Source organism: Notechis scutatus, chromosome 4 (assembly GCF_049901735.1).
Source record: "Notechis scutatus isolate UNSWTSFEM ecotype Mainland chromosome 4, rNotScu1.2, whole genome shotgun sequence".
In the NCBI taxonomy this organism is placed as follows: domain Eukaryota; kingdom Metazoa; phylum Chordata; class Lepidosauria; order Squamata; family Elapidae; genus Notechis; species Notechis scutatus.
The window spans coordinates 123,843,605-123,871,287 of record NC_142012.1 but is presented as its reverse complement, the minus strand read 5'-3'; the positions used below and the strand labels follow the sequence as shown (position 1 = coordinate 123,871,287).

Below are 27,683 nucleotides of genomic sequence, written 5' to 3'. Positions count from 1 at the left end.
TTCAGGGTCATAATCCCTTTTTGTGACCTTCTGACCAGCAAAGTCAATGGAGAAGCCGGATTCACTTTATTATCACATTATTAACTTAACTGCAGTAATTCACTTACTAATTGTGCCAAGTAGAACTCACTTAACAACCGTGTCTTAGACACATATTTTGAGCCCAATTGTGGTTGTAAATTGAGGACTATCTATAAACAGTGCCAGACATATAGCACACATAACACCACTCCTGCATGAGCTGCACAAGTTAGCACTGTGTTCCTAGGTGCAATTCAAGGTGCTGGTAGTTACCTATAAATTTCTACATGGCTTGGAACTGGGGTACCTGAGGGTTGCCTTTTTTCAAGAGTCTCTACCTGTCCAACCAGGTCAAGCAGAATGGCATGCTGCAGATCTTGTCAGCCAAAGAATGTCTACTGGGGGGCTTAGGTGAGCTTTTCCTGCAGTGGCCCCTGCTCTATGGAACATTCTTAGGAGATCAGAATGGGCCCAACCCTGCTAACCTTTCATAAGGTTGTAAACCCTGGCTATTGTCCCAAGGCCGAGGGCCCGATATCTTGGCTAAATTGCTAACTGGCCAAATATCTTGATCTTGTGTATGCTGAATTGGATGCTTTTAATGTTTCTTTTTGCTGGTTATACTGCTTTTATTGTTTAAAATGTTGTTTAACATTTTAATTATAAGCAGCCCAGAGTCATTGACCTCAACCACCTTTCCAGACAATTATTACAAGCTTGAATCTCCCTCAACTTCATATCTGCATAACACCAATGCTGCCTTGGTTGTGCTCTTCAGACAAATTCTATTCGGAACAGCCAATGTAAATATAGAATCAATCAGAAAACTTCAAAGTTCTGCTGTGTTAAGATTTTTAAAAATTGAGACAAAATAAACTGCTTTCCTTGCCTCTTTTATTTACATCAGTGTGGACTTCATCTCCCAGAATTCCTCAGCAACAGTGCTTGCTAGAGAATTCTGGGAGTTGAAATCCACAATCTTAAAATTGCTAACTTTGAAAAACATTGATTTACAGGAAGGAACAGGCCACAGTTAGAAAGGTGTGCAGGGCCAGAAGGAATTGTAATCCAAGTCGGAAAAGAATAAGGAGGTCGGAGCCCACCTTCGGCTTTTTTTTAACTAGCTGGCAAAATGGAAGAGTCGGAAGTTGGTGCTCAACACGGAAGGAGATAACCGGAATTACTTAAAATAAAGTAGACGCGGCACGTGGTTTGGGTCTTTTTCTTTGGCGAGCCGTGGCGAGAACCGAGCGATATGGGTCGTTCGGGCAAGTTGCGCTCCGGTACAGCCGGTAAACTTAAGCGTTGGCGCAAAGGGCACAGCAGCGATAGCAATCCGGAGGGACGACGTTACCGCCTGGCCGCCCGTGGTCGTCTCCTCGCCCCCCGGTCAGGTAAGAGCAGTAGCCGCAAGAGCCACAGAGACGATCGTGGCTTTAATTCCGTTGCGGTAGCCTATTCTTTTCAGTTTAAATGCTGATCAGCGGCAGCTGCAGCTCTTTGAGCGTTAATGAGAAATAACTATTCCACTTACAAATGTTCTACGAATTTTGAGTAAAAATAGATCAGCCATGTCTGTTTGCGGATGAAATATCTACATCTTGAAGCTATAATAACTTCATCATAGAGATCATGTACACCAGTGGCCTGTTGACTCAAGGATCTTGTTTTGGACAAATGGCTGTCTCATCTGAAGATCTCCCATGAAGGGGAAATCTGTCCCACTATAGTTAAGAACTATTGATATTTAATTTTTTTTTCTTAAGATCTACCCTGACTCTTTTTTTTCAGTGTATCAATGTCCTTTTTAGACTGCAGGGCTCAGAACTGGACCCAGTCTTCCAAGTTGGGCCGAACCAAGGCAAAATAGATGGGATGGTTACAAATAGGTCCCCCAAAAGTGCATGTCTGTTTAGCAGTTATACTGCCATAACAAGCCATGTCCAGCTTGGATCTGCTTGGGCTTGTGAATACCCAAATTCTATCATAGATACTTAAGCCCTCATCCTATACTTTTGCCTTTTATTTTTTCCTCATAAGTGTGACTTTACATTTCTCCCTGTAAAAGTTTGTCCTGTTTTAGTCCACTGTCCAAGCTAGATCTTTTTGAATCTTGTCTTTATGTACAAATGTGATAAAAATGTATCGTCAAACCATTCATCCATGTAGTTAATAAAATTATGTGGCCATTTAGCCAGTTAGGAATCCATTTAATAGTTTTTTCATCTACCTTATATTTTAACATTTTCTTAATCAGAGTATCATAAAAGACCACACTCTTGATCTCAGCAGTTGATAAAACCTATATCAAAATCTTCAATAGATCACATCCTCCTCAATGTCATTTCCCCAATCTCTTCAGCTTTGTTAATAAAAGTGGAATATCATTTTGTGATATTTATTTTATTTTGCCTTTATTATTTTTATAAACAAGGCACTATACATCCCAGTACCCCATCCTCCTGATATTTCCCCACAACAACTCTGTGAGGTGAGTTGGGCTGAGGAAATGACAGGCCCAAAGTGCTGTTTCTTGCTAATTGCTGCATTCCTATTCAAATGCTTACAAATATGCTATTTAATCTTATATTAGGGCATGATTTTGTGTAAATTTCTATTTTGGATCCCTTTAGGCAGCTTGGCTTATTATTTATGAATTTCTTTGTGTAGATTATCTGATAGTGATGCTTCAAGAATTAGCTCAATGTTTGCCTTTCTCACAGAAAACAGTAACCTGACTGTAGATGCCCTGAAACTACATAATGAACTGCAGTCATCAGGACCTCTGCCTAGAGAGAATACAAAGTCTTTTGTGGTGGAAGATAACAGTGAATCTGCTAAGACTCACAAATCATCTGCAACTTTCCTGAGTGGCTTGACTGACTGTACTAATCTCACCTTCAGCAGAGTGCAGCGTCTTTGGGAATCCAATTCTGCTGCTCATAAGGAGGTATGCAGCTGCCAATTTTTATGAAAACCAACAAATGTGATTAACAAGATTTTCATTATTACTTTAAGAGAATAGACTATAGGGATAGTGAAGTGCAATAATACCACCCAAATAGACTGGAGCTGTTGAACCAGCAAGACTTAGTTGATAAAGTTGTTTTCTAATGGATTGGATCATTTGTTTTTGTTTTTTTGCTGTTCATTGGTTTTAATAACTGCTAAAAGTACTGTATATGGTTAATATTTCTTTCCAGAGATAGTATCTACCATTCATTAAGGAAATAGGTTATAGTAATAACTCTGCCACTTCAATTCAGTCAAGCCTGATAAGGAATGCAAGGGGAGGAAACCGGTATTGTTGGTAGCATCTTTCCTTCTTTGGAACAGTTTATCCCCAGAGCCCTAATAATTCTATTATTTTGGAAATGGTGAAAAACCTGCTTTACCATCAACCATTTGGGGTTTCAGTTTTCTGTGACTTTTAACCATGTTTGAACAAAATTTCATAGGCTGGGTTAATTTATTTTTGAACCTAATGTTTTTAGGTATATTTTAATGTGAGCTACCCAGAGTCAATATTAATATGGGTGGAATACAAATTACAGAAATAAAGATTCATTAAGTAATAGCTGGACATTTTCTACTATTCTTCTATTACCATGGAAGAAAGGAATAGGACAGAAGATACCCAAGGCTGGAATTTTCTTTGGTGTCTCATATTTGGTACACTGTCTGGGTGGGTAATAAATGCTGCTTTATTCACAGCAGTTGTAAGAGCTTGATGAAAGGATCAGCAAGATTTGTGTATAAATTGAGAAGTATTATACAAGGAATTTTAATTGGGTGAATAAGAGTTTTTGACTCTTTAATTTGGATTTCTTATAGATATGTGCAGTATTGGCTGCAGCCACAGAGGTAATCCGAACACAGGGTGGTACAGAAAGTGAGACAGAATATTTTGGTGTGTTGGTAAGTATCAAAAGAAATATATCCAAATGATAGCCTGGCAATTCCAGAACATTGAAATGTAAAAAGCAATATGTTTACTAAAAACAGAATGATGAGACTCTAAAAATATCTGAAAAGCCACAGATTCCCTCTTTATGCTACAAGTTTTCATTTTGCTCCCTTGTGCATTCTGTAGTCAGCTTATTTTTTAAAAAGTACCCTTCACCTTTTTACCTCAGAGATTTTCATTGAGCACTATAAATGTCAGTGATCTGATCACCAATCTGAAGCTGGAGAGCAAACATCTCCATGCTTTTGACTGCTGGATGGGGCAAGGTGTAAGGCATGGAGAACCAACAAGTATCAAAAAACAGTGTATAGATAGGCTAATGTAGAGATCAGTTTCTTTCAGGATAAAGTCCCACGGATCCACCTTTTCTCCGCGTTTCTGAGCTGTGTTATGTCTCCTTAGATGACTACTCTGGAAGCTGTGGAGTCTCCCGAATCCTTGGCTGCTGTTGCATATCTGTTAAGTTTAGTGCTGAAGCGGTGAGTTCTAGGAACACGACAAGCATTTTTATGAGTTTGGGGGTGCACTTTAGGATAATTCAGAGAAAAAGGGATCAAGAAGGACACTATAAAATTTTGTGCAACAAAGTTGGTGTCTTGGACAAAGATTCTACTACAAATTAGACTCGATCTTGCAAAGTCCGTGATATCCTTTTTTAAACTTATTTAAAGGAAATATTCTTAGGATTATATATTCTTATATAAGTTTCTTATATATTCTTTTTATGTAAAACATTTTGAAACCATTAGTCATTTCTTCTATTATGGTCCCTTGTCACTGTAACTGTGTCCAATTTGCTTCCTCCTTGAATTTGTTACTGCAGTAGGTGGATGAGGGATGATTAAAACTTCACAGTTTGCTGTCTCTTTGTGTCCTTATTTTATACTTAACGGGCATATTAATGATGCCTTACAAAAAGGTAGTCTGTGTCATCAGAGCCTGTGCATCTTATAAGTGGGATGGCAGGGATAGCAATGTGAAGTGCCACAAGTGAGTTTAGTTGCACAAGAATGGAATCACTGAATGCAAAAGGCAGTGGAATGCTTGTTACTAATTCCTCTTATTTGATGCCTGTCATATTCTGAATCTTCCCCAGGGTACCCAGCCCTGTGCTGATCAAAAAGTTCTCCGATGTTTCCAAGGCTTTTATGGAAATTCTAGGCTCACAAGCTTGTGGAGACTCTACTTTGGCTCTACGATGGGTAAGTGCATCAAAGAGGTCATCTATGTATTATCTAAATATTACATATGGGATGCTCTTGTTAATAATAGAATGTTTCCTGCAATGCTCTATATATTTTAAGAGAGAACAAATCTGTTAAAAGCCCCTTTGCTCAGCATTTTGAACTGTACTGTAACAAGTGAAGAAATGCTGGATTGAATTAAGCCTACTATTAGACTGCACATGATTTTGCTTGATACCTGTTTCAGGTATTTAAAACTGAACTGTTTTACAGACAGATGCTTCTGGGTATCTAGTGTTCATAGGACAATGCCTCATTGCTATCCTTTATCTCTTTATTAGGTCCTCTCCTGCCTTGCTACATTGCTACGAAGACAAAATCTGTTAACATGGAATTACCCTGTGACAATGCAAGTTTTCCATGGTATTCTCAGCTTCACTGTCCATGTCAAGCCCAAGGTGAGTTTGTATCTTTTATATGGTTCATGGTTCACAGTTGTTTAAATCTGATTGTTAAATGTCTGGTATAATATGGCTTGAAGTTGGGCAAATATTCTAGCTCAGCCTGCAGCCTCTCCCATCGTTCTTGTCTCCTTCAGGTCCGCAAGGCTGCTCAGCATGGTGTCTGCTCTATCCTCAGGGGTAGTGAGTTCCTATTTGGAGACGGAGCTCCTCCACATCACCCAGCTGCAATTTCTACTGCTAAGTTCTGCATTCAAGAAATTGAGAAATCTGGAGGTATCTAATTCATGTGATAAGAAGCTGTTCCATTTATCTTTCTTTGGCTCTAATTGTGATCCCTACATTGTTCCCCTGAATTCTATGTATTCTGGTTTCAAAAAAAAAAAAAAAAAAAACCAGCAACATTTTAGCAGAAGAGCTGTGGATATGATTCAAAAACTGGTTGAAAGGGCAAGAGGCAGGAGAATTGCAGGTATTCTGCAGTAGCACAACTCTGCAAACCATGCAGAACTCCTGGATAAATGATTTGAAACTAGTCAACTCCTTTTTTGATCTTCTAAAGCAAATTTGCTGAAAGGCCAACTTGTTTTTCCTAGAAATATTTTCCCATTTTAATTTATGTCTAATCATCCTTTTCCGAGGAAGGATCATTTTAATTTCAACTTTGCAAGTAAATATAATACTTTTTCCGGAAAAAAAAAACCTCTTACGTTGATTTTGTTTATTAAAGGATTTTAATATTATATATTTTTATTCCACAACTTTGCACAATACCAGGATGTTTGTAAAATCAGCTTGAAGAATGGAATGCAAACTTTGCAAGGAGCAATAGTAACTGTGTTGTGTGTTGAGAGAATAGTAGAACTAATATTTGTTTGGCTCCTCAGGTGCTAAGGAGGCCACAACAACTTTGCACATGCTGACTCTGCTGCGTGATTTATTGCCCTATTTTCCTGCTCCAGCTGTCAAATCTTGCTGTGAAACCTTGCTTCGAGTTATGACCCTCAGCCATGTAGTAAGTGTTCCTCCTCTTTTTAGGTTGACTTTGTGCTGCCTTGTCTTTTGAATGCAGTATAGTCACAACTGTGTAAGCCACTTGGAAGACCAGAGAGCTTCAGTGGGAGTGAACAACAAAGATGGATTACCTCTATCTACTCCCCTTGTCTTAGCCTAGTTGCAAACCCAAATGCCTCTTTTGACAGAAATGGAGAGGAAAAGCAAGAGCAGTGATTAATTGTTCTTCATTTTTCTTCTCCCCGTCACTGCCCAGCTAGTGACAGCATGTGCTATGAAAGCTTTTCATAGCCTCTTCGCTGCCCAGTCATCTCCAATGTGTTTGCCAGCTGAACTTAATGCCCAGATTATCATGGTAAGTAATGCAGTGATTGGGTGAAAGGTGCACAGCCAGCCTTGGATGTTCAAGTAACCCTTTCTGTTGTTCTGCACCGCCAGGCTCTTTATGACTATGTACCCAATGAGAATGACTTGCAGCCTCTGTTGGCCTGGCTGGCTGTCATGGAACGTGCACATGTTAACCTTGCAAAGTAAGGGTGAGATAATAATGGGGCAGATTTATGTGGGGATTGGAAAATGCTGTTCAGATAGTCAGAAATAACTTTTCTTTTGATTTTAGGCTGCAGTGGGATCTGTGCTTAGCTCATCTTCCCCGTCTCTTCAGCGTAGCTATGAACTGTTTCCTGTCTCCTCACAGCCAGGTGGTGGATGCTGCCGCCCAGACCCTAATGGTATTACATTGCCCTTACTTCTAGATGTAGAGTGCAAAGCTGGCAAGAACTATATTTCAGGGACTTTATTTCATTTAATGTAAGAACTGTGGGGCATTTCCATGTGCAGTTTTGTGATGAAGCACTTCCTGCATTGTCATTGTTGGCTGATGTGCTCTTGATCTGTACAGAGAACGTGGGCTGATGCAAATGTGAATTTGTGTGATTCAGGTTTTGCTCAATGAATGTGTGGCCCCTCTTGTGACAGAACTAGGACTTGTTTCATCTGCAACTCCCTCTGGATCCGCTGTTCACATTTGCAAGATGTTCAGGTACATGAAATAGCTTGGTTGGTTGCAGCAGTTTTACAACCTCCTATTCATGGTTTATTACAAATATAGAATGTTGAGATTCTTTTTTGATTTGCCAATGGTTGTTCTTTGCAGAGCGGTGGAAGAAGGTCTGACATACCAGTACCACGCAGCTTGGGCCTCGGTGTTGCAAGTGTTGAGGGTTTTCTTTAAGGCATGTGGGCAGCAGTGTCATCCTATAATGCAAAAGGTAAAGGAATGCTGTAGGTCATTAACATTAATGGCACATGAAACAAGCAGGGAATTCCCAAGTATCCAGATTAAGAATAAAAACATCTGTAGAAAGTAAAGCCTTTGGATTATTGATTGCTGTTACCTGGATTTAAGAACCTAGATAAGGAGACAAAATGTGAGTTTATACAATTAGTATTGGAAGGCTAGTGATTTGAACCAATACAGGGAGAGGTTTTTTTTAGAATAATTTCCCCCACTGGATATGAAGGCACTGCAGTTGGAATTTTTGTAGGCACCCAGTTAAAAGAATTAAGTGCCCTCCAGAACCAGGCACAATTCATGTTTTCAAGGGGAGAAGACTCCAATAAAGGAGACAATGCATGAATAAACAGGCTTTGGACTTCTCTTGTTAATCTTTTGTTCTTAATTTTGTTAAACATGTTCCAAATTTACCGTATATGCCGGCGTATAAGACGACCCGGCGTATAAGACGACCCCCAACATTTCCACTCAAAATATAGTTTGTTATATACTCGCCTCTTCCGCACGCCTTCCACTTTTGCACTTTTTTTTTTTTTTGAGGCACTTTTGTCTGTGAATGATCCGTGAAGCCGAAAGGAGCAGCCAGTTTTCTCCCAGCTCCCAGTGAAGCGAGGCCGCACGCCCGGGCTCCGCTGAGGTATCCGGCTGGGCTGTCAGGAGTTGTTACCGCTGGCTGCAGCACGCTTTGCTCCAGTCCCGCTTGCCTCGGGAAGGGAAAGGCAAAAAGGAAGAGCCGCGCTTTGCCTTCCCTTCCCGAGGCAACGCGGACTGGAGCCGCGCGGAGCCGCGCCAGCGGTAACAACTCCTGACAGCCCCAGCCGGATACCTCAGCGGAGCTCGGGCGGTGCGAGCCTCGCTTCCTTGGGAGCTGGGAGAAGGCTGGCTGCTCCTTTCGGCTTCACGGGATTCGCTTCCACGGTGCGCAAAGTGCCTCAGCCGCGGGCAGCCGCAGTGCTTCCCAATTACTATTTGCCGGCGTATAAGACGACCCGGCATATAAGACGACCCCCCAATTGGAGGCATCTTTTCAGGGCAAAAGTCATCTTATACGCCGGCAACACGGTACATTATTTTATTCTGCTTCTTTTTTCAAAAGAAAGAAAAAAAGATTTATCTTTGGGAGTTGTACTGCTGAAATTCAGCTAAGAGACTCCAAAACCCATTGATTGCCAGCTATGCTTAGAGGATATGAAAAATTGTGATGCTCTTTCCTATGTGATCCTTTCTAATTTCCCTTTTGCTGCAGTGTCTGCAGTCCCTAGCTGATCTGCGCAGTTCCTCGCACTTTCCCCACTCTGTGTTGCTTGATCAGACTCTGGGAGCCGCAGTGGCCACTATGGGCCCTGAGGTAGTGCTGGAGGCTGTTCCCCTAGATATTGATGGCACAGAGTAAGTAGAGTTTCCTTCTTCATATTTGTAAAGCCATTGCATGTGATGTTTCTGCATTGTTATCATTCTGTCTTCTGAACTAATTTCAATAGACATATGAAGCAGAGTCCAAAAATGTGTTTGAGGTAGGGAACATGTTTTAATCCAGCATGCATCAAGCTTTTAAATTATAGAGGAAGGAGCAATATGACTTGTAATTTCATTGATTTTGCAAAGATACTGAAAGCCACTTGGTTCTTCAAAGCAATGCCCCCATTTACCCTTATTCATTTACTATTATTCACAGGTTTTCTTTGCAGTTGCACAAGGCATTAAGAGAGAACCTGCTGATTAGTTTAGGCATACACCAGAGCCTGCCCATTATTTCATCAAAAATCAAAATTAATGAATTCAGCAAAGCAAAAAAAAATCTCATTTTAGTTGCCATTCTTATCTGGTTTGTAAGCTTTTGTTGTGCTTTTAGTTGTTTTTAAGGACTTTAGCAGTGAAAAAGAGAAATATGTATTGAAATAAGTTCATAGGTTGAAGGGACAAATAAAGACAAATAAGTGTATTTATAAATTATTGAATTTTTTAATAACAAATATATTTGTAAATATTTTTTAGTTTTATTTTGTATGGTTGTTTTGGTTTTCTTAACAACTGAGCTTTGCTTTTGTCTGTATATTCTGGGATTACTAATTTTTATAAGGAATATCAGAAGTTACCCTTTCCAGACTCAGATTTCTGAACCATCTTCTGGCATGGACTGGCAGCAATTTTCAAGAATTTCAGGGAGGAGTTTTTTCAGACCCACATGATAGAGCTTTTACATGCTAAACATGTCTTTCACACTGAGCTGTGACTATAAACTAGCTTATTCCTTGGTCAGTTGATTTTTATACAATTGCCTTGGTATTACTGGGCATCTAACTGGGACAAAAAATGTGACTTTCAGAATAAGCATCTGTTATGCTTTATGTGGAATTTTTGAAACCTTACATCAAATAAAGCAAAGATAGGCGGAATGGATCTGTTAGGCATGCAACCCTGACACTTACCATGTTTCATGCTCCACAACTTAATTTTTGTATTATTAATTTAAGCTTAATAGAAGAGGGTGCCAATCACTAGAGGTATTTGAGGGGTCATTGGATTGAGAAGGAGTCTTCTTGTGGTTTGAGTATATGACTGTGAATTTGAGTTCCCTGCTGACCCATGTCTGTTTGGATCTTAACAGTTAATGCATAGATTGAGGACTACCTGTATGTTCAAGAGAAATTAGGAAGCCATCTGACCCAGAGTGTTTGAATTCTATGGTTCTGTGACATTTTTGTGGCTAGAAACAGAAAGCATTGAGAAACGCATATAATCACCCAAATCAAACATACTCACTGCTGGCATTTCCCATCTCCTCTTAATTGCGTACCATTATATTATCTACAGGGAGACATTGGACTTTCCTCACAGTTGGCTCCTTCCTGTGCTCCGAGACCACATCCAAAGCGCACCACTTGCCTTTTTCTCCAGTCATTTCCTGCCACTTGCCACTTCTTTAAAAAACAGAGGTAATTAGACATCCAAGTAGGACAAGCCATATTACTTGCAAGTAGACCTAAGTTTTGGACATCAAAAACCATGTGACAAAATAAACCTGGAGAATTGATCACCTTTAAGTTGGAGGTTTCCAAAAACAAAACTTAGCTTCTTAAGGTGATTTTTTTTCTAGGAGTTTACAATTTGGACTACTTGGTATATATAATTTTATAAAAATCAAGATTTAAAATTATAGGTTAATTGCATTTTTTGTCTTTACCTCTACATTGTGAAAAGTTTTGGAAGGTAGTCAATAAGCAAATTATTGATTATCGATCAAATGTAGACAAATATGTGTCAAATATCTCATGATATTGCATTAGTATGTATATTTCTGATACTTTGCAGACCCAACGGTGTCAGTTATTTTTCCAGATTAACTGTCATGCAAGGAGGGAGGTGTGTTGTAGAATTAGCTTCCAGCAATGCAGCTATTATGGTCATGAACAATGAAGAAACTGGGAGAAACAGTTCAGTAGCATCTGGAGAGTCATCTGTTCTTCATTCCTATCCCTGTGCCTATTAAAATGCAATTACAAATAGATCTCTCTCTTTTTGCAGCCACCGAGCTTGCCCAGGCAGGTCAGGACCTAGAAGCTAAGATCTACAATACACTCCAGTGGCAAGTGAGGAATTTTGTTTTTGGGTTGGTTGGTTGGTTGGTTTCTTTCTTTTTTTTTGATAGCTGGTATAAAGCATATTATGATTTTGACATAGGAAATATCAGTGAAGGTAAAACATGTTGACCTTGCCTTTTTTGTCTTTCAGATCTGGACCTTGCTGCCAAGTTTCTGTAACCATGCTACAGATGTGGTTCTCTCATTCAAAGGACTGGCACGCACTCTAGGCACGGCCATTAATGACTGTTCTGAACTGCGGCAGATAGTGTGCCAAGCTTTGCGCAGGCTAATTAATAAGGGCTGCCAAACAGGTAAACGTGACTTGTTAATTGCCATATTGGCAACATCTTCACCTCATTTCTGTTTATTCCTAGACTCAGACAATAAAAGATTATGATGTAATCTTCAGAAGGTTTGTCTGGGATTGAAGCTTCTGTGGTGGAAAGGCCTGACAAAAGTCCTTGTTAAACTGCCTGAAAATCCTTTGATCTCAGAATAACACTTTCTTCATTCCATTTCTCTGCTTCCATTTGCAGAGGCTGAGCGTGCTGAGGTTGGACGCTTTGCAAAGAACTTTCTGCCCATCATGTTCAATGTATACAGCCAAGAGGGTGATGATAGTGAGAGCTTAGTGCACCGGCGCTCTTTGTTGGACACCATCCGGGCTTACTTGACAGTTACTGAAGCAGGGGTGAGTAGCAATCTTTGAAAAAAAAATATGGGTCTCAGAATTCACCATTTGCTAGAATACTAAAACAGGAAGATGCCTGAAGCTAAAGTGATTTTGGAATTTATGATGGTGTGCTGCTGGTACTGGAAAAACATCTCTATATGGAATTTTTTATTTTATCTTTCACTGCAGATGGTAAATTCCTTCCTGGAGAAAGCTTGTGAGAAATTGACCAGTTCTGATAGTTCAGAATTCACTAGGTAAAGTTTATTTATTTATTAGGTTTGTGTGTCACCCATCCTGTCCAGGTGTAAAGTTACCAGAGAGAGGCTTTATCTTGTGGTGTTTTCTTCTATGCTTCAAGTGGATATGCTCAGCATCTACCTTATATTTGCTCCAGAAGATAGGACATAAATCAGAGTTATCTATATCGATCTGTGAAACATTTCCAAACATCTTTTATTTTTGATCCTGTTATCTTCTGTAAAAATTTGGGGGGATTTTTGTCCCATTCATTAGATAAGGTGAGAAGGAAATGCGGGATGAAATAAATTTCAGGGTGAACTACGTAGTCTTTCCGTTGCTAATTCTAGACTAGATCTGGTAGCTTTATGCCATTATAAGAAGAAGAATTAGTTGTCTTCTATTCAGAAAGAGTTCAAATTCATAAAGATTATTAGGATTGTGTTCTTTTAACTGTGTCCTCCTTGCTGCAGGCTTTCCATTTTGGATTTAGTGGTGGCGATGGCTCCCTATGCTGATGAATCATCTCTGCATGCTCTGTATGGCAGCATCCACTCTTCCCTGCAAGTGAGTTACTGTTCAGCTGTTGGGTTCTATGTTATGACACTTCACATTGCAACCCTGTTGTTTTTGGTCAGTGAGGCTATCAAATTGAAGGAAGAGATCTAGGTAACACATTTCTTTTTTTGAAGAAGAAGCAGAAGCTTGCAAATAAACTTTGTTTGGCGAGTACAAAATAGTGGTGTGAATTTACCCACGTTAGTTGTCACAATCCTATTATCTAGAGTTTTGTTGATCTAATGAAATAATACTTAAATAAGATCCACTGCTGTCCTTTTCAGTTAAAAAACTAAGGGGCATAACTATATGTAATCCTTATTTCATGGGGCTGGTGAAAAAATGTTTTATTAACTGAGGGAGACATTTATTTTTAATTTTTTGTACTGATAGAAATTATTTGAATTCTGTTGATTTTGTGGGAAAGATCCATATAATGTGTTTAGATTTTTATTTAAACATCCTCTCAGCCACTTGAAATTGCTCATTTATAAGCTTTTTCCACATGGCTTAGACCAGGCCAAGACAGCGTAGCAATGGCCATTTATTTGATTGTTGGATTGTAGCTATTTCTTGAAGTTATTTGTTTTATGTGCTGCTAAATCCTTCAAGACTCCAGAGACCTTATAAGAATAGATAATATGCACTGACACCTCACTCACCCCAAACAGTAAAATACAAGCTAAATAAACTAAAAGCATTAAAATGCCCCAAATTCAGAGGCCCACCAAAATAAATATTGCATTATTTTTGGCAATTGGGCATCCCCTGGGCAATAGTGTTAAAACCAGCAAATCCTTTCAACCTAGAAGCTCCCTATAATTAACTCTATAAGTGCTTCTGACATGAAAACAGACAGACCACTTTTCAGAAGGCCTTTGCCAAAGAGGCCACTGTCCTTTCTACCGTGTTTTTCCAACAATACGGCCTCCACCAATAGGAAGCCCCAGCATGATTTATTGGCATAAAATCAAATTAAGCCCCTCCCCCAAATTAAGGCCCATATTAAACATGCGAAATGGGAGGGGGAATGGCGGGGGGATGGCGGGGGGCTTGCCGTTAGGAAGTACTTTGTTGCATGCCCGGATATGGTGCTGCCTGTCTTGGTGGAGCACTTCATATCGGGAGACCTTCCGCCACGGTTGCTTTCCCTTCTCCCTTGCTGCCGTGGCGTTACAGGAACGCCACGGCGTTTGGCGCAGCCATGTGCAGCCAGTCAGGGCTCCTCCCTGCAACCGGAGCCCTGAGGAGACACTTTTCCAGGCGCTCCTGTGGCGCCTTCCCTTTGCCTTCGAAGGTAAAGTGAATTATTTTAAAAACCTCCGCTCATCCCATCAGGGCGCGCGCCGGAGCCGTGCGAGCTGGGCAGAGCTGGGAAAGTGAGCCGGGGGTGTTTCCTGGTTCTGCCCAGCCCGTGCGGCTCTGCCGCCGGCCCTGGCGGGATGAGCGGAGGTTTTAAAATAATTCACTTTACCTTTGAAGGCAAGGAAGGCGCGCCACAAGCGCCTGAATCAAGCTATACCAACAACAAAAGGCAAATCCTCAAGGTGGGCTGGAGGGAGGTGGCTCGTGCCCCCGGGCTGCTTCAATGCAAGGTCCTGACTTGCAGCATCCTGCCGTTGCCGCCGCGTCCTTTTCGCCGCCGCCTCCCTCTCCGACTGCGAAACTCGTGTGCTTAGCCAAACGCTCCGAGCGGGCGAGCTCTTCCATACATAGAGAGAGGGGAAAGACGCCGGCGTGCTCCGAGAGGCTGGTTCTTTTCTCTGCCGAGGCTGATATCTGACTGAATCTCTATCCCGCTCCTTTATCCTCACGATGGGGTCGGCAGTGACGCTCTCTGGTGCAGCCACCTCAGCTTGCCAGCCTTGCCCCGCTATGAGGCGATACTGTGACAGCCGCTGCTGCCGCCTCCTTCTCTTTCCTCGCCTCCCTCCCTTCGCCGGCAGGAGTGTGTGCGCCTGCTGCCACTGCCGCCGCTCCTGAGGCCGTCTGGGGCGGGCAGGTGGGAAAGCAAGCAAGGTGGCTGCGCTGTCTTCTTTTCCCTCAGCGGCGCCGCCACCGCCACCTGCGATGGGCGAGGAGGCGGCAGAGGCACCGAAATGTCACCAAGGCAACGCAGTGCCTCCCGCCGGGCCCTCCGCTCATCCCGCCAGGGCCATGGCAGAGCCGTGCGGGCTGGGCAGAACCAGGAAACACCCACGGCTTGCTTTCCCGGCTCTGCCCAGCCTGCACAGCCTGCCACGGCCCTGGAGGCACTTCCTGTCAGCCTCGGCTAGAGAAAAGAGCGGCCCTGATAGGATGAGTGGAGGTTTTTAAAATAATTCACTTTACCTTCGAAGGCAAAGGGAAGGCGGCCACAGGAGCGCCTGAAGCCAAGTGTCTCCTCAGGGCTCCGGTTGCAGGGAGGAGCCCTGACTGGCTACACGTGGCTGCGCCAACGCTGCGGCGTTGCTGTAACGCTACGGCAGCAAGGGAGAAGGGAAAGCCAGGGTGATGGAAAGTCTCCCGAACATCCAAGCTGTCGCCGCCCGCCCACCCGAGGATGCAAGGGGGAAATTAAGTCACCTCCGAAAAGACGGCCTAGCCAGTTTTTCGGGGTCAAAAAAAAATAAGGCCCGGCCTTATTATGTGAGAAACACGGTACAAGGAGGGTAGAGGTAAGATAATTGAAGAGTTACATTTTGGGGGCTTAGCCAGTGGTGGGATTTAAAAGTTCCCACCACTGGTTCTGTGGGCATGGCTTGGTGGGTGTGGCTGCAAGGGAAGGATTGTGTGATCGTGCGTGCATGCGCGCCAAATTTGCGTGTGTGTTAAAACAGTAAAAACTAAGTTACTGCGCCTCTCTGCTGTTTAGCACAGCAATCTGCTCTGCCAAGCCAAACAGCTGAGAGGTTAAAAAGGACCTAGGAGCAGGGACAGGCAGGTGGCTCCAACTGCAGAGCATTGGAGAGGCTCGGAGCAAACCGGTTCTCTGCCAGCTGATTTTCGGCGCTACTGGTACGCCAGAACCAGGCCGAACCAGTAGAATACCACCACTGATCGTAGTCCCTCTTACCTCATGAAAACGAGGCACCACTTGCAGTTTTTCTTAGGTAGTTGAGTCTGGGTGGAGTCTTAGCATTAAGTCATGTAGGCCTTTATAAGCCAAAAGTAGCACCCAGAAACCTAGTGGCTACTCTGCAGCCTTACAAAATAGGTGTAATATTCTCAAAGTAACAAGCACCAGCCAATAAGCAGATCACTGATTGTGAATCAACTGCACTTTCCAAGTGGTCTTTAGAAGTAGTGCCCAAAATGAAACCGGGGAGGCCCATCAGGATATGGTGTCTTCCCTTTCAAGGTTATGAGAATTGAGTCCTTGTGTTTTTTATATATGCACATTATACTGTATATTTTGAATTATCTATTTGATCTGATTATCCTAGAACAAAGATCATAGAATACAGAAAAAGATTTATCGGGTGCTAGAGGAAGTGTGTGCCTCTGACCAACCTGCGTGTCGTAATTTTGTACAAAGTCATTTGGAGGAACTGAAGAGTGCTCTGTTGGACTCCCTAACCTGTGCAACGTCACCTGCTAAGAGAGTAAGGAAAACTTTTTACCACCCAAAGTAAATAAGATGTAAACTGTGATGGGTATCAAAGAATACTGTGTATATTTCCATATTGCTTTTTTTTTTTGTTCTTAGCCCCGGCTGAAGTGCCTCTTCCATGTTATCAAACAGCTGACAGTGGAACATGAAGATTTTGTCACAGCCCTGGTGCCAGAGGTGAGAGAGCATAGTAAAAGAGGGTTTAGCACAGCCCTGAAGAAACTGGAAATTTGAGTGTAGAATTATGTTGTCAGAAGATGGTGAAACATTAAGTGCATGGAATGAAATATTCATCATTTTATTCACTTATAAAATGTCAAATCTGCTTTTCATTATAAAACCATCCCTGATCTTTGGCCATGACATTTAAATAAGTTTAAAACAACCTCAGATTTGAAATGCAACAATTTCATAGTAAAAGATCTCTGAAAATATTGTTAAATATTGTTAACTATTTAAACCAAGCAGAATAGAATACTTTATTGGCCAAGTGTAATTAAACACACAAGGAATTTGTCTCCGGTGCAAAAGCAACAGGTAAAGCAACAGTGTAATAATCATCATAATGATACTAGTAAGAAGAGGTAGTAAAGAAGAGGGAAAGGATGATGATAATGTTGATGATGATATATAACAGGAGTAATATACTTAGACATAAGACATAAAACATCAGTAACAAATCAGAAGGTGCAATATAAACTTGGATGAATCCAGTTGACTATGAAGGCTCTTACCAACTTGTAAAAGAGAGAAAAGAGACCAGATCACCTTGCTTCTACATTGCTTTCTCTTTGTTGCAAACTTTAGGTCTTTCTCTGAGCAGGGTCATATTTCTCTTCAGCACTTTTGTAATGAAGTTAGCACCAGAGTATCTTGGAATGTGTTACTACTAGCATTTGCAGGGGTTATGCAAATTAAAGATAGCAACTTTCTCCGTTACAGGTGGAAGAGTAACTCCCTTCAGTGTTAAGTCTGGTTATTTTGCAATAAATGTTGCTGAGGAGTTAATGGATCTGTGTTTAAGTTTAAATGACACTTGGGCAATAATTAAAAATATATTCTCATTAATTAGTTGATATTAGTAAGAAATTATACATTCCTCAAAGTTAAGGAAATCACCTACATTACTGAAAACTTTAGTCATCTAGTTGAGTTTTTCTTGAAAAACTGTGGTAGGAAATTTGTAAATTAGCTTAGTTTTGTTACTATTACTGTAATTGTAAGCTTTAGAATAATGTTTGGAATTCTAGCCTTAGTTTTTCTCCCCTCTTTTTAAACGAATGGTAACTCGTGAAGATATTAAAATTACGGTGGAGGCAATAGGTAAGTGATCAGACTGTTGACCATATCTTTGTTCCCTCCAGGTGATCCTCTGCACCAAAGAAGTTTCCGTGGGTGCCCGCAAAAATGCTTATAATCTGCTGGTAGAAATTGGTCACACCTTTATACGCTTTGGAGTCACTCCAAATGGTGAGTCCCAGTTTGCTTATGTGGGGCTTTGCATGAAAAGAAGGTGTTTCTCTTTGTCTTTTGTTGCCAAGCTTGCTCTTCTCTGTCTCCTTTCTTGTTTATACAACATTGCATCCCTTTTCATCTTGAGTACTTCATTTTTTCCATGTTTACTACTGAACTTCATCCTAGTCTGTACAGGTAGTTCTCCACTTCCAACCATTTGTTTAGTGACCATTCAAAGTTACAACAGCATTGAAAAAAATGACACATCACTGTTTTTCACTCTTATGACAGTTGCAGCATCCCACAGTCAGATGATCAAAATTCGATGCTTGGCAGCTGGCATGTATTTGTAGCAATAGCAATAGACTTATATACCACTTTACAGTGCTTTACAGCCCTCTCTAAGTGGTTTACAAAGTCAGCAATAATCTGGGTCCTCATTTTACCCACCTCAGAAGGATGGAAAGCTTAATCAACCTTGAGCCGGTGAGATTCGAACTGCCAAACTGCAGCCAGCAGTCAGCAGAAGTAGCTTGCAGTACTGCACTCTTAAGTAGCTTGCAGTACTGCAGCTCATTTATGACGGTTGCAGTGTCCCAGGATCATGCAATCACCTTTTGTGACCTTCTGACAAGTCAGTGGGGATGCCAGATTCACTTAACAAACATGTTTCTAGCTTAACAATTGCAGTGATTCACTTAACTGTGGCCTGTCGTTAATTCATAAAATGGAGTAACTGTCTTGATTAACAGCGGAAATTTTGGCCTCAATTTGTGGTCGTAAGTCAAGGACTACCCATATAATGTATTCCTCAACAAACCACAATGCACGGTTTCTTTTAATTTTAGTGTCTTCTGCGTGTCCTGTTTTTGCCCTTCCCAGCATCGGAGAGGCTGAAAACGGGATGCACGGTGCTTCTGGATGCTGGGGAGGGCAAAAATGGGACCTGCGGAGGCCAAAAACGGGCCCACATTCGCTCTATTCTTTTGGGGTGGGGGCAAAGTGCATCCTGTAGTTCGAAAAATACAGCGTGTCATCCCTTTTTGGCAACTGGTCTCCATTGGCCTTATCTCTTTATTTCCTAGATTTTCCTCACTTCCTTAAAAGCATCAAATTCTGTGTCTGAGATTAGATAACCATGATTAAAACTGTACTTATCTTCTCAACCTCTGATATGCATTGTTTCCCATCATTTTCCCCTTGTTGCCTGTTGTTAATACCTTTGTTCTCATCTTAGAATGCTGTTCTTTCATTAGGCTAGATCATGATCCATCCACCTTAGTGGCTTCTCAGGGATTCATTTTGTATTTTTAAAATATGTCAAAGTTCAATTGAGCTATGACCATTATCCTTTAGAGGTGGGTAAATGCTGATTTCCCAAGATAACTTGCTTTGAGACTTGGGTTTTAACATTATCTCCATAGGCTATTTTTTTCTTGTACAAATTTCTGTTCAATTATTGGTCTTGGGAGGCTTTCCATTAGTCTTGTTATAAGTTGTGTTCTTGAGTACCTGATATATACTGTAATTACAATACAAATTCTTGCATGTTTCCTTTCAGAGGGAATACAGCGTTATCTCCTCCTGATCTATGCTGGCTTAACTGGCTCTGTCACTATGATCAGCTGCACTGTGCTTGCTCTTACCCGTCTACTCTATGAGTTCAAAGGTGAGAAAATAGAGGCTATCAATTGGTTTAAATAAGAGTTTACACCATCAACAGTTGAAAGCAGAATCTCTTTCTTATACTGGCAACTGCTTTAAGATAAAAAGACTAATGTTTGGGGCTGCTTTTAAACTGGGCTGGGTTGAACATTTGTACAGATATATCTAGGATGCTGTTTCTGGTATACTGAGTGTCTTAAACAAAGAAGTGTAAACCTGACGTTTCCCAGCACAGTACCTATTGTTGGCACTATGAGTCATAGTAGGTTACTACTTAGCTGCAGAATTATTTGTGTCTGGTAGCAACTCAAAGGATGCTGTTGTTTTCCTACGACTTGGAGAGAATCGGATGAATTGAAGTTTACACTTTTAATATAATTCATTTTATTCATCTTTCAACTCCTTCCCTCAAAACAACGCTATAGAGCACTGCACACCAGAACAACTAGACACAAGAACAGTTTTTCCCCCCAAAGCCATCATTCTGCTAAACAAATAATTCCCTCAACACTGTTCAACTATTTACAAAGTGTATACTGTTAATCTTCTCACCACTCCTTATCACCCATCCCCTCCCACTTGACTGTTTCCTAGTATGATTTGATTGTTGATTGTACCCTATGACTATCGTTAAGTATTGTACGTTGTGATTCTTGATTCTTAATGAATGTACCTTTTCTTTATGTATACTGAGAGTATTTACACCAAGACAAATTCCTTGTGTGTCCAGTCACACTTGGCCAATAAAGTATTCTATTCTATTCTATTCTATTCTATTCTATTCTATTCTATTCTATTCTATTCTATTCTATTCTATTCTATTCTATTCTATTCTATTCTATTGTTGCAGAAAATATTGGGTCAGATGCTCTGGAGCAGCTGGTGAAACATGTTTGCCTCATGGTAGGCTCGCGAACTCGGGATGTTGTCAAATCAGCTCTGGGATTCCTTAAGGTGACAGTGCTGCTCTTGGACACAACATTGCTGGGTCGGCACTTGGAGACTATGGTGAGAATGGGAAAGCATACTGAGCGATCAGTACTTTAGGAATGAAGATAGCCCTAGTTTACATAATTAAAAAAGAGGAATATGGAAATATATTTGAATCCTCAGAACCTGTCCTGCCATAAGTTACTCTTAAGTTTCTTATCTGTTGAAGTCCATTAGTTCATCTTTTGTCCAGCTCTTTGTGGTATTCTTTCCTTCCTATTGCAATTGGGAAGTAGCGAGGTACCAGTCCAAGGTGTTGGGGCAGATTGACAGGAATGGCTTATGGGTAAGTGAGGTGTAGAGAGTGGCCAAATTTTAAAACTTTGTGTTTTTCTACAGTTAGAAGCCATTGGAGGATTGACAGATGACATGAGGCGCCACTTCCGTATGAAGCTGCGAAATCTCCTTTCCAAATTGATCCGGAAATTTGGGTTAGTGCTGAATTTAAAGAAGGAAAGGGCTAATGATTAGAGAGAGAAAACAAATCCACCTCATTACGTTCTAGAAATATCTTGATTGGCTATCTTGCTTTCTTGATTGGCTGGACTTGAGACAGCCCATTTTAGATACAGGAGTATGTGCATGTATATAAACAAATGCACATACAAAAATAGAAGTTTGCAGGGGAAAACAAGGCACTGAGGTTTGCAGTTATTTCATGGGGATCTGCTCATTTCTGTCTAGCATTCTTCCTCCTTCTCCTGAAAGTACTTTTTAGTTTAATCCCAGATAAGATAATAACTCTCTTTGGTCCTTTCCATTCTCATCACTACATGCAGAGAGACAGGAAATGTTCAGAGGATGCTTTCCCACAAGTTTCTTTTTCTTTTTGCTCGTGAATTCCCTGATAAAATCTTACCCTGTGAGGCTGTATTTTTTCCTAGTTGTAGTCACCATTTTTCCATAGTATTAATGAAGGGAGCTAACAGATTATTTGAAAGGGGACCATCCCTGTGAACAAAGACTCTTTCTGCCTACTTTCTCTCTTTACCTTAATTTTCAGTTATGCCCATGGGTAACTTGATACTGGTAATATACTTCACTGCTAGGAATTTTTTTTACCGATAATGCACAGAAATAGGAATCATCAGGACAAAAAAAATTAAAATATTTAAAATTAGCTTTATATTGTTGTTGTTGTTGTTGTTGTTATTGTTATTGTTATTATTATTTGCTGAGAATAACACTTATAGTAGATGACCAGGCTGAGCTCGAGGGAGGGGTCAAACGTGTCATACGTCATGAGTCCCTACGTGCCAGCAAGAGATCCAAGTCCAGCCCATCTTGAATGCCTTCTTAATTTCCACTCATTTCCTTTGACTGTTAGTAGCTCAGATTTTTGTAGAGAGCTTAAGCTTCCAATAAATCTTTATACTCATTTGCACTGCCTGAATGAACTTTTATGAATAAATTCTTCGGTAAACATTTCCTAACGATGATTTATAAATCAAGCGAAAAGATAAGGTATTGTAAAATTTGATTATGCACATTCTTAGAATTTATGCCAGATGTGTTTACAAAAATCTAGTCCATGTGATTAATTTATTGCTTGTTTTATAACCCAGTTATGATATTCAGACAAATAGAACCACAAGTGTTCTTTCATCTCAGTCACTTTGTCTCCCTTCATGTTCAGAGAGTTAAGAAAAGAGTAGCAACCATGTTTGTGGAAAACTTGCTTTTAATTGGTATTTTTAAACTGTTTTTGTAGAAATCAGTTTACTTTCAATCTCTTTTTGACCTGTATTTGCACTGTTGAAAGATTATTGAATTTGGCTGAAAATTTAACAGTTCTTACAAGCTTAATGAAACTCTGCAAGTTTGGATATTTGACTAAATTCCATGATTGGGGAAAAAGTTTATGAAAGAAATTGATTTCCATGATTTTGGATTATTATTTTCACTTCCTAGGTTTGAACCCTTGCAGGCTCTGCTTCCTGAATCCTATCGCAAAGTACTGCTTAATATCCGTAAGGCAGAATCAAGGAACCGCAAGCGACAAGCTGTGAAAAGGGCTGCAGCCACTTCTGCAGAAGAAGAAAGAACTTTAGCACCACCTAAGGGAGACAGGTATGAATAAGGTGCCTGCTCAGAATCTTGATCTCATAGTAGGAGGGAGATTAAGAATATCGTTAAGGCTGATTCCAAGTGCCTTGGAATCTGAAATGATCTATGGACTCTCCATAAATGAACCTGTGTTGTTTCTGTGCCCTTGTCTGTAGCATTGAGGATATCTTGGCAGACTCAGATTCTGATCTAGAAGATGAGACAGAGAAACAAAAAGGAAGAGCAACCAGGAAAGTGCTAAGGCAACAAAATCAAGCTTGGCTTAAGGAGGGAGAAAGTGATGAGCCTCTCAACTTCTTGGATCCAAATGTGGCACACAGGGTTTTAGGTAAGATGAATTTTGAAGATGGTCTATTCTAAGTTCATAGTGTTTACTACTTCAGTTTGATGGGGAAGATGATAGATCAGTATGCTCAGAGTGGAAGGTCAGACATATTTTTTTCATAAGTCTTTTGTGCTGTTCTGTCATGTAGCTACCAGGCCAGGCACTGCCCAAACTGGAAAAGTTAAACATGATTTCAACTTATCAGCTGATGGTCGCTTAATCATATGCGAAGAGGAAGAACAACCTACAGGTATAAAATTCAGCAGTTGATTAAATGCACATCAAATAACTATCCAATGATCATTCCATAATTCTACTTTCTATTATCAATTGATTACAGAAACAACCAAAGCTATTTAAACAGAATGAGCTATACAAGAAAGCATTTTAGATTGATATATCTAGAATATCTTTAATGTGATATCTTGGAGCTTATGGGATATAGAACCCCTGCAGCTTCTCAATACAGAATTGAGATTATTTTTAATGCAGGCATTAAAAAGTACTGGAAAGTGTGCAGAGAAAAGCAACAAAGATGATAAAGGGCCTGAAGGCTAAATTGTATGACGAATGGTTGAGGCAGCAAAGTACAGGATGTCTACCCTGTCAAAGAGAAAGATTAGGGACACAAGATAGCTGCCTTCCAGTACTTGAGGGGCTGTTACAAAGAGGGGATTCAGTTATTTTCTAAGACACCAGAAGGCAAGACAAGAAGTAATTTGTGGAAGGTGGTTAAAAGAGAGATCCCACGTAGAAATAAGGAAAATATTTCTGACAGCGGAAGCAATTAATTAGTGGGTGCTTCTGGGTTGTGGGTGCTCCATCACTGGATGTTTTCAAAAATAGGCCAATCATTTGACTAGGATGATACAAGGCTTCTGCCTTGGAACAGGAGGTTGGGCTAGAAGACATCCAAGGTTGCTTCCAGCCTTCCTCCTACTCTTTCTCCTATCCCTAAGTTTTATGAGAAGGATTTGGCTTAAAATAATTAGGGTACATATTTTGTGCTGCATCTGATCTCTGTTATGCTGTCTACCACAGGGCTGAATGAGGAGTCAGCAGATTTAATGCAGGAAGTTGGAATCAAGAATGTAAGTGAAGAAGGGGAGGAACAAGAATTGTTGGCATTCTCTTTAAATATTAAGAAGTCTTTATACCAATACTGTGTAATTTGTTTTAAGAATTGAGGTTGAGTAGCATAATGGGGACCATCTGAACCAACTCAAAAGAATTAAATTTGATTCATTAAAATTAAATGACATTGAAATGATCATTGCAATCACATATTTTCCCTTATGTTACATTCCTTGTATAAGTTTGGCGACATCTTTGGTAGTTGTCAGGACTGAATACAACTGTGGGTTCGCAAGTTGTGTGTCTCTACTCTAACTTAGCGTTGTGATGGCTGTATTTGGGACATTGGGAGACAATTACATTTGACTTATCAGGATAGATTCCCTGTTGCCATTAAATAACGCAGGAAAGAAGAAGGCACAGAAATCTTTAAAGAAGATGGTTGATCTTACCAAGTGCTACTTCGATGCATGTCATCTCTTTTGCAGAAGAAAGCTCGGAAACGTCGCTTTCGGGAAGAGGCAGATGATGAAGGCCTTCCTGCTGATTCACAGCCACAATACAAAGGTTAGGATCTTCCTTTGGAGCTGTTATAGAGTGAGCCACCACTGCATGGATTCTGATGTACTTTGACATGAGTGGGCGAGTGAAATAGTTACTTAGAAATAAGGCATTGATTAAAATCAGTTATGTGTTGTACATCTGTATGATAATCAGTTGAAAGAACCTCACTGTGGCCTCCCTCTGCTTCCATTCTAATCTTGATGCATTGAGCCAATCGTGATAATGATACGAGTTATTATACATAATGTAGAAATTGTCTTTGGAGACTCATGTTAAGTAAGCTGCGTTTCATGAAAGCATATGCCTTTTAATAAAACGTTAGTTAGAAAAGGTCACCTACCCTCTACATGAAAATTTACAGATAGAATTTGACATGACAACAATTGAGATGAACAGTGTGATTATTAAGCAAGTTATCACATGACCATACCCAGTTTTATGAGTATTTTTACCACAGTCATTAAGTAGATCACTGCAGTCATTAAGCAGATACAGCTTCCCCAATTGACCTAGGAAGGTCGCAAATCGTGGTCACTTGCCTGAAAGACATTGTAGCTATTGTAAACGTGAACAGATTGGCAAACACCCAAATTGTGGTCATGTGATTATAGGGTGGTGAAACAGTCATAACTTCAAGGATAGGTCATAAGTTGCTTTATCCAAGGCCATTGCAGCTTCCAACTTTTTTTTTTTTTTTTACAAATAGTCATAAGTATTATCTGTACCTTAAGTAAAAAGTACTGGTTATTTTCTAGGATATTGATTTTTAACCAATTTTTAAATGTATAGTTTTATTTATTGTTTTAAGGTTTTATATCATGTTTCAATTATATGACTGTGAGCCACCTAGAGTCACCTCAATGAGAAGAATAGCATAGAAGTTTAATAATAAATAATTTCCAAGGAGTGAACAAGCTGCTTCTCCTTTTCAAGCCTGAAATTCTTTGTAAAAGTCATAAGCCAACTCATACTTGAGGGTCTAGTTATTCCCCTCCTGTTTGTTTACTCTTTATAGCGGGAGGCAAAGGAATTCATCGGCCTGTTAGCAAGAAGGCAGCACCTGGGGCAGAATACAAAGCAAAGGTAAGATCATAAGGTGATTGATTGGGTCCCAAATCTGACGTAGGTATAGGAAGTTACTTGCTTTCCTATTGTAGAATCATCTGTCATAATCTTGTCAATTGAAGCATGGGTTTATGATAACCTCACATGCTTTGTAACAGAAATGGAAAGTCTATATCTTTTTTGAGGGCATATTCTTTAGGCATAATTAAAAACAGGAGTAGGGAATTCCACCTTAAAAATTGAGGTCTGAGATGCTCATTTATTACTTTTCCTTCATATTCTTTCCCACCTTCTTCTCCATGTTGTTGAAGCAGCTTCCAGAGTTTTTTCTTCAACAATTCCTCAAAGCTGTCATATCTTTTTAGCAACCTTTACTAAGAGGAGGGTGGGGAAGAAAATAGGCACAAGCCCTATGAAGTGACAGTCCATACTTCTTGCACTCTTTTTAGGGAAGTCGAGAGGAGTAGATTACACAGAGAAAAGATCGTTCCCTCCCTCCCTCCTCTATATCTATCTATATCTGTCTGTCTGTCTGTCTGTCTGTCTGTCTATCTATCTATCTATCTATCTATCTATCTATCTATCTATCTATCTATCTATCTATCATCTATCCATCTATGTGTAAAAACAGGATTATATTGATAATCCATTATAACATTAAAGTTATATTCAAATCAAATTTAGTATCAAGATAGTTCTGAATAACTGACATATTAATAAATATCAAGTCTTTTGGAAAGCTAGCGGAGGAATGGATATGGGGACTTAGGGCTGCTACCATGTACTTTGCTAGATTGCCTATCACTGAGCATACATTTTATTGTTTCTTATAGAAAGGCAAAGGTGACATCAAGAAAAAGGGTGGGCTGGATCCTTATGCATACATCCCACTGAACCGAGCAAAACTAAACAGGAGGTAAGGATGGTAAAGAGTGAAAAAGGTTGCTAGAAACCCAGAAACCAGTGATAACCTCCAAGTACAGAAAATCCCAACTCAAAGAATATTGTTCACCATAATCCATATATTTTATCTCCAAATATATAAATTACTTTTTTACTCCGTTAAACATGTTATCTGGTCAAATGTAGGCAATATTGATTAGCCTCTGTACTGATTACCATCTATTCTCTCTGGTAGGAAAAAAGCCAAACTTCAAGGACAGTACACGAATTTGATGAAGGGGGCTCAGCGTGGTGCCCAAGCAGGCAAGAGACTCTTCAAAAAGCAGACCCATACCTGAAGGAGAAAAGGCCATGCAGAATTGATCTGGAAATCAGTTCTTTTAGGTCACTGGACTGTGGATCTGGTTGCTGCTATTCCACTCACTGAGTTATTTCTAAAAAAAATGGAATGTGGTCATTATTCCTGCATATTGGCAATACCTATTGTTTTCAGCAAAAAGAATAGTAAAAAATGCATACATCCTCCAATTTTTATTTATGGACCCTTGTAATAGGGGCTTTCTTACCAGTTATTCTAGTTTCTTTCACAGCTTATGAGCAGTGTGAGCAAATCTAGAACTTTGGGTTAGAGACTGATTATTGCTTCCTAATGAACACTTGAGCAATACATAATATAATAAATTATGTTTCTTTAGTATAATATAGGCACTGGTCTGTGAAACCTTTTTTCCTGTCTATTTTCTTTCAGTATTTGAAGCAACTTGCTATTTTTGTTTGGTAACTACTACAAATTCTCCAAGAAGTCTGGATTTATTTGGTAGTAGGTAAGAACAGAGGCAAAGTTAATTAAAAACAAAAGAATTATTTCCAAGGAGAACTTGAGAGTTGTGATCTTAGCTTCTGAATAAAATGTTGTCGCTTGGTACTTTTATTGCTACTATCAGACTAGGCTAATTGGAAAACTCTGGTCATAGCCCCAGATCT

At 40.1% G+C, this 27,683-nt stretch overlaps 1 protein-coding gene across 1 annotated transcript; it reads left to right on the top strand.

Moving 5' to 3' along the window:
- Positions 1–961: 961 nt before the first annotated feature.
- Positions 962–27,401, top strand: RRP12 (ribosomal RNA processing 12 homolog). The gene is made up of 34 exons (XM_026673460.2): positions 962–1,415; positions 2,745–2,971; positions 3,856–3,939; positions 4,391–4,467; positions 5,085–5,190; positions 5,514–5,630; positions 5,771–5,909; positions 6,521–6,648; positions 6,904–7,002; positions 7,086–7,177; positions 7,267–7,378; positions 7,589–7,689; positions 7,804–7,918; positions 9,191–9,333; positions 10,759–10,880; positions 11,470–11,534; positions 11,677–11,839; positions 12,065–12,219; positions 12,391–12,458; positions 12,915–13,008; positions 16,425–16,583; positions 16,688–16,768; positions 17,956–18,061; positions 19,608–19,715; positions 20,562–20,719; positions 21,041–21,132; positions 22,613–22,771; positions 22,924–23,096; positions 23,242–23,343; positions 24,135–24,184; positions 24,656–24,734; positions 25,747–25,814; positions 26,630–26,712; positions 26,935–27,401. The coding sequence occupies exons 1-34, from the start codon at positions 1,277–1,279 to the stop codon at positions 27,035–27,037; spliced, it is 3,867 nt and encodes a 1,288-aa protein (XP_026529245.1). The 5' UTR covers positions 962–1,276; the 3' UTR covers positions 27,038–27,401.
- The last annotated feature ends 282 nt before the right edge of the window (positions 27,402–27,683 follow it).

Coding starts and splice junctions, on each gene's coding strand:
- RRP12 (XM_026673460.2), top strand. CDS start 1,277: ATGGGTCGTTCGGGCAAGTTGCGCTCCGGTACAGCCGGTAAACTTAAG. Junction 6,649..6,903: donor TTATGACCCTCAGCCATGTA/GTAAGTGTTCCT, acceptor GTCACTGCCCAG/CTAGTGACAGCATGTGCTAT. Junction 24,735..25,746: donor TTCACAGCCACAATACAAAG/GTTAGGATCTTC, acceptor TACTCTTTATAG/CGGGAGGCAAAGGAATTCAT.